This window comes from Halichoeres trimaculatus, unplaced genomic scaffold, assembly GCF_033239565.1.
Source record: "Halichoeres trimaculatus isolate MK-OKI-2021-1 unplaced genomic scaffold, fHalTri1.1 fHalTri1_scaffold_19, whole genome shotgun sequence".
Lineage (NCBI taxonomy): Eukaryota > Metazoa > Chordata > Actinopteri > Labriformes > Labridae > Halichoeres > Halichoeres trimaculatus.
Window position 1 is genome coordinate 14220615 of NW_027437197.1, and position 12044 is coordinate 14232658.

At 40.4% G+C, this 12044-nt stretch overlaps 2 protein-coding genes across 18 annotated transcripts in view; one reads left to right on the forward strand and one right to left on the reverse strand.

Annotated features, from left to right (window-relative positions):
- caska (calcium/calmodulin-dependent serine protein kinase a) overlaps window positions 1–12044 on the forward strand; it is a 95039-nt gene that overhangs the window by 47973 nt on the left and 35022 nt on the right. For all 17 annotated transcript variants that reach the window (XM_074695694.1, XM_074695710.1, XM_074695693.1 and 14 more), the window contains exons 3-5: window positions 663–768; window positions 3985–4062; window positions 4917–4989. In XM_074695694.1, coding sequence (XP_074551795.1) covers window positions 663–768; window positions 3985–4062; window positions 4917–4989 — 257 coding nt within the window. The remainder of the gene's footprint in view (window positions 1–662; window positions 769–3984; window positions 4063–4916; window positions 4990–12044) is intronic.
- On the reverse strand, window positions 8324–11576 carry gpr82 (G protein-coupled receptor 82). The gene is given in 5 exon segments (XM_074695257.1): window positions 8324–8548; window positions 9670–9801; window positions 9972–10629; window positions 10631–10801; window positions 11503–11576. Coding segments are annotated over 5 exon segments (1260 nt in total).

A 12044-nucleotide genomic window follows, 5' to 3' on the forward strand; every position in this document is an offset into this window, starting at 1 on the left:
CGCTGTGCGTTTTTTTTTTGTATTTTATCTCAGCAAACAGTTACAGTGAGAGCCAAGCTGCAGGAACACAGAGGGTAGGCAGGATACGGGTGCAGAGGTGGAAAAGCTGCAGGGTTTATGCGCCTGTGGGAAGTGAAACATGGAACACATTGTCAGGTGAAAGTCTGCAAAATGAGTAAGGTGTTAGTGTGCTTTATTAGCAGATGGGATTGGCAAACTGAGACCTCTTGAATAAGGAAGGGTTAGTTTTATTTAAGTTTATACCTCAAACACAAAGGGAATAAAAAGAGCTGTGCATTGGGAATTAAACTGATGAGGCAGAGTTGAATAGGATGTATCAAACAGGAAACATGGGAGAACAAAAACTATCAGTACATATGCTTAAAAAAAAGAAAAATAAACCTTCAAAATTAAGGAAAACACCAAGGATTAATAGAATTTAATATTGCATAAGGAATTAAATTTTATATCTTTAAAATGTTAACTATGTTTGAGTCTTGTTTTGTCATGGTTTTAAGACCTCTCTTTTTTATTTTGCAGCCTCTGTGCAGCACTCTGTACTCAGGATTTGAAACATGCTCACAGATCTGATCATATGCTGTGCATCTCTAATATTAACCCACACGCCGCTTCTGTTTCTGTGTCTGTCTCTGTGTTTTCAGACCTGAAGAGGGAGGCCAGTATCTGCCACATGCTGAAACACCCACACATCGTGGAGCTGCTGGAGACCTACAGCTCCGACGGGATGCTCTACATGGTGTTTGAATTGTAAGTCTGCATACATAGCAACAATTCAGCCCACACACACACACACACACACACACACGCAGACACCTCATCTCACATTTGCACACCTTATGGGGTGAGAGAGTGATGGTACCTGTGGTGTGAGGATGAGGAGGGGGTGTTGAAAGAGAAAAGAAAGAATGAGTAGAGACCTAGTCCTGCTGTGGTTTTATATCAACGGCTCTGATATGAGGGGGGGCTTGTTAGCTGTGGAGGGAGTGGTGAGAGGAAAGGGAGGGATGGAGGAGAGCAGAACTCTATATATGAAGGGATGGAGATTAGATTAAGATTTCACACTCGCTGCTACCTCCAGCCTTCTTCAAAGCCGCCGTCTTCCTCCCAGCGTGCTCGGTATCTCCATCTCTCCTCCTCTCCCTGAACTAATTCCTTTATCGGTTAATTCTGTTATCCCTGAGCGGGCGAGAGCTCACGCTGGCCGTTATCACACGCCTCTGTGCAGGAGAGAAGCAACTTTCAAGGAAATGCAAAAGGGACTCCGGTTAAAGGGATTTTCATGGTGAAGGAGCTCGTATGTGCTGCACTTTCTGTTTCATGCATTCACTAACACATTTATAGATGTGAGAAAGGTTCAGGCCGCAGGATAAACCGGCTGAATTTTCTAAATTTATTTACAAAATATTTGTTTATTTATCTCCATATTTATGACAACATAATGCAAATGAAGGGATCAGGACCAAAGAAACTGGAGGGTTTCTTTTTTCTAATAAAACAAGCTGCAAACTCCATGGTACAGACCACAGGCTGCAGTTCCTTGGGTTTCCACTTGAGGCTGCCTCCAAAAGTCATGCCAAAAACTGTACAGCAGAAATTAACTGGTGCAAAAACATTTTGTCTCTCAAAGCTCATTATCTATTTCATACAACTGTACAAACTGAGTTAATGTATTATCTCTCTGTTGACACTGTATTGAGGTGTGAAGTTATCTAATTAGGGGCATGACCTTGTTGGTTGACAAGTGAGAGCTACTAGGTGTCCTCTCAGCTAATTCAATCCCTCAAATTAACCCCTGGGTCGTACTTTTCGTTTTAGAGCCCTTTGGACATTATTTATTTGAAATATGAGATGAATAGTCTCAGATTTTACACTCAGTAAAATTGATCTCAAATGACTCTCTGCTGTTGGAGAGAGCTCCATTCTCCTACCTGTACTTTACATTCAGGAAAAAAACAAACCAAAAGGCTTTCTTCACTTTTTTAACTTTGTAAAAGAGAGTTTTACTTTATCTTATGGAGTAAAAGTTTCCTAAGTGTATCAGTACCGACATAAATTCCCCTTTGGAGACTGTTATACCACCCAGCCCTACAGGGGGGCTGCAGGAAGATTCCTTTGCAGAGCAGTCATAATGAAAGTACTCTCAGTACCTTATGTGCATCTCAGATTTTCATCCCAGCTCATCATGTGAGAGCAGAGAGGTGATAGAAGGAGAGAAATATGGCCGAGTCCGACATCACAGGCTGGTTTAATTGGTGCAGAAGCTTAGTGACAATAAAGAGCAGGACTCAGTAATTGGGTGGAGAACAAGAGCAGAGCAATTATAGAAGAGAGAGAAGCTGCTGCTGCTGAAAGACAGGCTCACTGTTAACTGTTTCAGAGGATTCAGAGGAGTCAATCCAGCTGTGAGAGTAAACAGGATGTGAGGGTCGGCCCAGACATTTACTGCCAGGAATCTCTTTGTCTTTACTGTAAATTACTTCACAGTAATTCAATAAATGCAAAAAGCCCCAAACTTCAATATTAAATCCTCAGAACACTCAGTAACGTTGGGCTGTGTGACAGTCTGCAAATATGCTCAGCTCTCCAAAAGGAAAATGTTTTCCTGTGGTTTAAAACCAGGGACTCTCTCTGACTCGAGTTCATTTTAGGAGTGTGAATTTATGGAGTGGTTCACAGAAGTCGAGATCTGAGTTATTACTGGGCTTTAATCTAAAGCAAATATACGACCCACAAGATTCATCATACCGCGTTAGATTAGCATAAATAGAAATCTATATGCAAAAAACCTAACATGCTGTGAATATTTATACACGTAATTATTTCAAGACTGTTCTTATTTTAAGTGTGGAGATAATTTCATTTGAGATAAAAGGTTTTAAAACCAGAAACTACAGTTGAATAAATTAGATTTTACTTGTATGTTTTTACCAAATGCTTGTAAATAATATTTTTTGTAACATTTGATTTGATCGAGAGTGCTCAGGAGGCTTTAAGAACAGACTCACTCATCTTTTCAACCAAAACCTGCTGCAAAGGATGGAGCGAAAGATGTGGTTTTCAAGTTACAGTGACAGACAGTGCAGAGTGTGAGTTTTGCCAATGCAAACAAAGCTGTGAAACAGAAAAATGAGATGTTATTTTCAGAAGGAACGTTGCTGTCCTGTTGCTTTAGGTAAGATAACTGCAGGGAGGTTTTCAGTTAAAAGATGTTGAGGTAAAAAAAGAAATCAAGATTTGTCTTCATAAAATATGCAGTAACATTTGAACCATCTAACAGGGTTAGACCTGAATATCATCAAGGCCGTATGACCCAAAACTCACTACAGAGGCGCTTCTATAAGTCCTATTTCTGGCGTATTATGTCGAGTCAGAGATACCACAGTGAAAATAGTTACGAGGTCGACCACATCGACAGCGTCTAACAACCTGAGCTTGTCAGAGACGAAAACAGAAACTCTAAAACACACACCGTGGTCACATTTGCTTCCATTTCTGCTAAAATGTTTTTTCTACCTGTTAGTTGTGTCGAGCAGCAGTTTTTGAAATAATGGAACTGACCTTTAAACAAGCTCTTTTTATATGTCATAAAAGAAAAACTGATATATTGCTTTTAATTGCAGAATATAGAAATACTGAACTCAACAGTCATAAATAACCTCCACCTGCAGACTTAGATAAGACAGGCTTTAGTCACTCTGCTCCTGATGGAGAGGTTACTCAGGCTGATGTCAGTTTTTTCAGGTGAGGTGATACAGCTGTTTCTACCTGGGAGTAGGAGAGTGGAGATAATTACAGCATCTCCTGAACTCACCTGTGTGTCTATTCTCACCTACACAACTAATCACAGAGACACACTACTACGCTTTTAATGAGTCTGACCTTTCTGAGCCAGACACCTGCCCTGACCTTTAAGTATCTCACTCTCTGTCTCTGTCTCCTCCTCTCTGTCTCCCCCTCTCTTAGTATGGACGGAGCTGACCTGTGTTTTGAAATCGTAAAGCGAGCAGATGCTGGTTTTGTCTACAGTGAAGCTGTGGCCAGGTAAGATTCTTCACATGCACATTAAATTGCACCTCAAGATTCTGCAGCAATCATTCAAATGTGTCAAACTGAACATTAATTAGACTAATTAATTACACCTCAAATTAATGTGTTATAAAAATTAGCGCAAGATTAACTCATTGGCTGCCAGCCAGTTTCAGAGCATCTTGAGCGATCTTTCAAGACCCAAATAATATTGTTTTCTTTGACCATGTAAACACCAAAACTACCTAAGAAGAGTGGGCTCTCATCGTTTATGTCTCTTCCTGTTTTTGATCCAAAAAAAACGTAGAAAACATACTTTTTTTATCAAGTTCATCTCGGACGCTTCAACCTTTGATCCTCTCCATGATCTATGTCATCTTTTGTCATGATTGCACTGCTGTTTCTCTCTGAACTACCATGACACATTCTTAGTTTGAGCGAGAACTGCCTGAACTTTTCTGTCTTGCAGCGCAGTTTACGAGCATGATTTTGATTGACAAGCCCCGCCAGACCCCGCCTTTGCCTGCTGAATAACATAATGTACTTCTTGAGACACAGTAAATGGTTGCAATTGAATTGGCGTCAATAGGTAACAATGGCAGAGAGCACAGAGATTTTAATATTGGCCGGTTGAAAAATGTGGATTTACAAATCTCTTCCTCATGTACCCATTTGATTAGTCGTACACTACAATTTTGTTATGTCCTAGAATTCAAATTCTTTATTTGGGGACCTTAAGCAGAGATGAGATTAAAATGTGATTAATAAGATTAATTAATTACAAATCCTGTAACCAATTAGATTAATTTTTTAATTGCCTGACAGCTCTAGTTTTCATATTAATAAACAGTTTAATATCTTTTCATCAGTCACTACATGAGACAGATCCTCGAAGCTCTACGATACTGCCACGACAACAACATCATCCACAGAGACGTCAAGGTATGTCTGCCCCACTGATGTATGTTTTTTGAGAACAAACTTCACTTGGTTTGTGTGGTCAGTTGGTGGATGAAATGAAATGGAGAGAAAAGAAGATACAGGTCATTAAAATCAAACGAATCTCTTTTTAATGAGATATTTTATGAGAAGACGCCTTAGCAAACCCTCTTCTTAGACTTAACTCCAGACCTCTGAGTGCAGAGTTCATATCTTGTTGTTGAGTTTGTAAATAGATTTAGTTGCACAGTTTTAAATCAGTGTGTTAAATATGACTTCATCTCTGAAGAATGAAAATGTAATTTCTACTGATATCTTGGCCTTCCTCTTTGTTTTGGTTATGATATTTAGTTGCATGGTGTGGAAAGGTCAGTGTGTTTTCCTGCGTCATCCTGATGGTTGTCCAACAGTATTTGTTCTGCAGGAAACTATTGTGTCCTCTAGTTTTTACCACGCTCCTCTAACCAGCAAATACAGTCCAGAAATTCAGATGTTTGCATAAAGATAGTTGTCTTTTTTCTCCTCAGTTGCACAGTTTCCCCCTGCAGCCTCTTTGTTTGGGTCTCTTTATGTGATATCCAAAGATCCCAACTGCTCCTCTTCTGCTCCGCTCCTTTTATTTGTGTTTCACTGCCTTTTGAAGAGCTTAATAAAGCAGATTATATAGCCTCATTTAGCTCCCAGCTCGTGGATTACCATCTCTCCCTCCTCACATTGTCTTCAGGTATTAGTCATCTTGGTCTGTACTGTCCTCTGTGTTCACGGCTGAATCACAGGCCCAGGCTTTGGGTCTGAATATGAGAGCGAAGGAAGGGTTCAGACAGGCAGGAGGAGATTTAGGCAGATGTTTACAGACACAGTTTGTTTCCTGGATATTACAGTGATTTCTGTTTCATATCTGCATCTGTGCATTCCCTGTTTCTGTAGTTTATTTTACAAAATTGTGCAGGAAGGTGCTGTTCTCCTAACATCTTCTTGTTGCTTTATTAAACCCCAAACCAGGCAGAAGCTCTTTGACACTTAAAGAAAGTGATATAAATCTTTTGTGTTTGCTCTTAGAAACTCATATTCATCTGTATCCAAACCAAAAAAAGCAGGTTAACTTTCTATTACTCCCAAACAACTTTCACAGGGGTTGAAAATGTGTGCGTGTGCATGTATGTATGTATGGATGTGTGTGTGTGTGTGTGTGTGTTGGCCACTAATTGCTGCAGAACTGTTGAATTTGTTTGTTTGGCTCCCTTTGAATTGGAGCATCAGAGCGCAGCTTCAGATTTTGAAGGTGAACTCTCCTTTCAGAGCCGGCTATGTTTGTGCTCCAGTGCTCTGTTTTGAAGCGGAAGGTTTGATCTGAAAAACACACACTCTGACTGACAGTTTGTCGAGCAACCCGAGGAATCCGTAAACACTGAAACACTTGTGATGTAGACATGAGTGACAGGGAGCAGACATGTTTCTTTCGTTACAACAGGTGTGTGTCGTCTCTGCGCAGGTAAACTGAGGACAGACAGCTGTACCTCAGTCTCAGAGAGCAGTTTCCAGGAATAAAACAAAAAGTCTGCTGGAAAGTTTGCACAAACATCAGCGTTCAAGTCTTCTGGGTACTTTTCTGTTTGTCACGATCGCAGAAAAATGTACTTTTACAGCAGTGAGACTATAGCTCTGTACTTTCAGAGATAACACCTCTAAAAAATGTGGTTTTCTTCTGGAATTAATTCACACATGAACACCTGATATTTTGAATGCTCAGTTCTTATGTATGAATGCTCTTCATACTCTCCTCATCAGGTGATCTATTCTTGTCATCACAACAGAGAATGAAGAGATCCCCCTCTTTGTCTGAACAGTCTGATAACTTCTTAAAAACTTCTCCGTATTTGTCCTGGAGCTCCTGAGAGAGCTGTGAGCTGATGATCCTTCATGTCTGAGAGCGTTCAGCCCCGACTCACAAACTGTAATCAGTCATTGTGCTCTCAGCAGCAGCGCACAACCACTGGAACTAATGCGTCTCTAAGGAGAGTCCTGCCTTTATCACAGAGACAGATGAATGCACACAGACGCTCACTCATGCACTCAGTTATACTTTTAAGTTAGAGTAACACTCTGAATGTGGCTGTGAATAAAAGACAACTCAGTAAAGGTTTTTGTGTTTTGAGGAAAAGGAGGCCAGAGAACAAATTTACTGTACTTTCTCTTTCATACTGCAAAGATGGACAAATGGACAACAATTAATTGTTCTGTCAAAGTGTTAATCACTGAGGGTCAAAGTGATGTCATAAATAGCATTTTAAACATTTTTCAGGATTGTGTTTCCTCAATTTACTATTTTATCATCACATTTCACCTCCATGACCAGTTATCTGCTCCTTTTTAGCTGTCAGGATAGATTAAAGGAAGCATTCAGAATGCTTTCTGTTTCTAGTTCATAATTCATATCCAAACTCCTTTGTTATGATAGTAATATATTTTATTAATAGGCACTACTCAAATCTCAAAACTGCTTTACAAAGTAAAAAAGTTAAAACACAAATACATACAAAATAGTGAAATAACAGAAAAGTAAAAGCTAACTAGTTAAGAAAAAAAAAACAAAAAAAAAACAAAAGCAGTTTAAAAGAGCAGAACATAAACTGGCTCAGTGGTGTGTTGTGTTTTTTTTTTTTTAAATTGTGGCGTCTTTCTTTGCCCAGCTTCCTCTGACACCAAACCCTTTTGTTAGGGTGCTGATGATGACACTGTTTTTAGTTTTTAACTTCTCTAGCTGCAGATACTTCTGTTTAGATCTCGTATTGTTACACCCCCCCACCCCCCTCTTCTTCTTCCTCCTCCTCTTCTCTCCTCTGGCTGGTGTTTGTGTGTTTTCCATATCTGTGTGGAGGAAAGAGGGACACACTGCAGGGTGTTTGATTCTCTCAGCTGTCTGCTTCAGTCTGAGAAACCCGGGCCCCTCAGGAGCCGCTCTTACCTGCAGGGGCCACACTTCACAGAACATTGTCTTCTGCCGAAACTCCCAAAACAGTCCCACACACCTTCTGCACACGCTGCTCCCTCTCACTCTGTTTCCTTCATCTATAATTCACACAAAATTACTGAACAAGCTTTGTGACACACATATCAAATATTTATAGGCTGCTGCCTCACACAACGGCTGCTCTACAAACATTTCCATGTATACTTGAAAATGACAAAATGGCATTTTGTTTTCCCCACAGATTATATCACTTAAGCACATTTTGGTATGAAGAGGGAGAGAGCTGTGCTGGGAAGTCATTGACAAAATAGAAGTAAAAGCATTTCCAGGAGGATGCATCAGGATTCTGCTCAAATTTATCAGCTACTAAACATTGATTTGATTAAAATCCACAGTTGCCGTCACCACATTCACATGCTGTCCAAGGCTTTGACTGACACTACCTGTCACTACTTGTCGTCCTGCAGAATCGGTTTGGGTGCACCTTAAAAATCGACGTGTTTGATAACTGAAAGTTTTGTCCAACATGAAGTACATCAGGGGGTCAGTTGCTCCTCTCAGTGCAGCCAGAAGCAACAGGAAGCTCTTTACCTGAAGGAGGAGGAGGAGACAGAAATGTTCACATTATTTTTAACAGTTTCATTCTTGAGCTTCAGTAGCAAACAAACAGAATTTCCTGTGTGCTTGTGTGGGTGGATGTGTGTTTGAGTTTTTCAAGAAACAAGAAAAACAATGTCCGGTATTTTCTTTCACTGTTTTTTTTTTTGTTGTTGTTGTTTTTTTTGCATTAGTAGAGCTCACTCTCTTCACTGTCTGGCAATGTAACCTGATTGCCAGTGCTCTCTGTTTCAACTTTTTGTAAAAAATGTGACTGCAGATGTACAACATCATAAGTAGGGATGCACGATATATTGGTATTAGTATCGGCTGATGCGTAAAAGTGGGCTGATATTTACTCATTAGCTGCCAGCTATTTTCAGAGCATCTTGAACGATCTTTCAAGACCCAAATAATAAAGTTTTCTATGACCATGTAAACACCAAAACTACCCAAAAAGAGTGTTCTCTCTTCTTTCATGTCACGCTTCCTTTTTTTTGATCCAAAAAACAGACAACACATACTTTTTTGATCGTGTTCATCTCGGGTGCTCCAACCTTTTATTTGAAATTTTCCACAGATTTGAGTTTAAGCGGAGTGAATATGAGTTTAAAACATGTTTTGCTGTTAATAATAACTGCCTGGTTGCCAGAAACACTGGCAAGTTTGATCAGTTAACTTAGTCAGGATATCATTTTGATTTGTGATCCTTATTTGTGATCCAAAAGTTACTGTAAAGTAGCAATGTTACTTTTGTTTAATGGTGGCCCTGTCACCTCCTTATTTGGTATAACAAGTTTGAAAATATTGGGAGATATTAAAAAATTCAGCATGCATGATTTTCAGTGTGTTCAAAATTTGATTTTTTAGATTTTTTCTAATTTTTACCAATATTGGTATCGGTAAATATCTTTTCTGTATTGGCAATAACAGCAATGTTAATACCGAATATTGGTATCGGCCAAAATTTTCATATCTGTGCACCCCTAATCATAAGCTCTTGTACATTTTGATATAAAAATGACAGATTGTTTTTTACAAGCATGCAGAACAGATAAATCTCTGCACGGATGCTAAACTTCCTGGGCTATTCTCCAAAGATAAAATTTGTTTACCTCTACGATGGTGGAGAGCGGATGACAGGTATTGTGTTCAGGTGAGAATGTCAGCTCGAGTTGACCATGTACCAGAGAGATAAAGATGGGTTTAAAGATGTGATACGGGAGCAGACAGATGGACAGGACAACCTGAGAGGAGAGGGGTAGCAGAGGTATGACAGGGAGACAAAAGAAGTGTGGAAGTTACCGATTTTATGAACCAAAAATGGGAATAATTAACGAGTACAGGGGCTATAAAGATACATTTAAGCTAACAGAACATGGTCATAATTTAAGAGTGAAGTGGATTTTATCTTCACCTGGATGACCACTATGTTTCGGAGCACCCGTCCCAGCAGGATGTGGGATGTGGGGACACTGGTGCTACGTCTGGAGTGCCTGATGTGTCTCTGCACGGCCATGTAGCACAGCAGCACCAGCAGGTAGAGCACAAAGAAGAGGATCATCAGAGTGACGGCGAGTGTAGAAGAGAGACTTCCTCCTAGCTCCACTGGCGGACTGTAACACACCTCTGCTCTTCCTCCTCCTGCGCCCTCATCTTCTTCTGCTGTAGCTTCCTTCACAGAGTAGTAAACTGTCACCGGCACGATGCCTCCAACCACCACAGCCCACACAGCTGCACACACCCGCTTGGCGAAGGTGGTCCTTGTGAGGCAGATGAAGAATCGATGAGGCAGTAGGGTGGCACAGGTGCTTGGATGGGGGGCGTGGGTGTGCTGGATGAGGATGGCGAAGCGGCTGAGCGCCACCAAAGTGAGGAGGATAAGGCTGATGTAGATGTTGATGTGGAGCTGTGGGGTGATGACATGCAAGACGACACAACAAAGAACGCCGTTCAGAGGCCAGAGGAAGCCCACAGCGTAGTACCACACCAGGAAGGGCATGGTGAGAGCCGACATAAGGTTGGAGATACTCAGGTGAGAAAGATATACATGAATGGGGGAGACAGCGGGGATACCGAAAGAACACCCAGAGAGATGCAGCATTTCCTGGGAGAGAGGCGAGGAAGAGGAGGGTATAGGTGGAAGGGATGAAGTAGAGTGTGACAGCGGTGGAGCAGAGGATCGGGGAGGAGGTGTTTTGAGGGGAAGAAGAGTTTGATATGAGCTCCATTTGATGTGAAAGACACCTGGAAGTGAGGAGACAAACCAGCTGTTACTGAACAGTGAGCACAGCGAGGTGTTGAGGCAGATCTGCTGCTCGTCTGTATGCTGATGATGTCGTTCTACATGTTTACCTTTTTTCATCTTTTCCTGTCGGTCACACACACACACAAAGAAACCTGTGCTGCAAACATTGAAATGATTCAGTTCCTGCCACACCACTCTCCTGTCTGCATCCTGATGGAAACTCAAGCAGCCAGTAAAAACCATTTCTGGTATAAGTTGGTCAGTAATTAAGCAACCAACAGCTGCCAAATCTGATGTCACACATTTCTGTGTTTCTAAAGAAAGTAGAGATTGCTATCAGAGCTCGATGTATTTCACATGTGAACACCTTTCCGACTTCCTTTATCTTTTCTGTAACTCTGAGAAGCTCTTCTCCTTGTGACGTGTCCTTAACAGTATCCTCAGCCCTCTAATGTTTTTATAATATAATCATATAATACAATCTTTCACTCACTCCTGATTTTATGTCAGTAAAAAGTTAGGATTGATAGTTGTTGCTTCATGTTGTTAGCCTGATATGATATTTATCATTGATATTTTCTGTTACACCTTAACTGAGAGGATAACTATGATCTACACTTCTTTAAATCTATAACTGCTAATAAAAAGCACATTAAGGTCATTAGGTTTAAGACTAAAGAAGAGTTAATGTTGTACGTACCTCTGACAGGAACTCTGATGATCACTCGAACACATCAACAACACAAAGTCCCTCAGATTAAACTCACAGAGCATCTTCCTACTTCCTGTGTTTTCGCACTACATGATAAGTGGCTGCTGTTCTTAAAGTATGGTCAATGGGGTTTTTATGCTTCAGTTCAGCTTTCTCATCTATTGTAGCAGTACAGTAGATGTGTCATTGTGGTTGTCCACTAACAGTAAGTGTGATGCTTTTACTGTAATTGGCATCAGATGAGCAGCAGAACATTTCGATAATGAGGCAAATGTTTTTGGCCACTACGTGGTTTATTTTCCTCACATACATTTAAATTTAACCCATATTACTGCTTTGTCTATGCTTCTGAATATTATTCTTATGATCTTTCATTGAACTGGAGTATCTCTACTATAGCACAAAATCTTGAGACAGCATAAAAAAGTTTTATATAAAGCATACACAGAATATATCCTGATCGTTCTCACATAAAATAATCTGATTCAAGGTGAATTTGCTGTTCAAATGAGAAGAGAGAAAACTTTAAA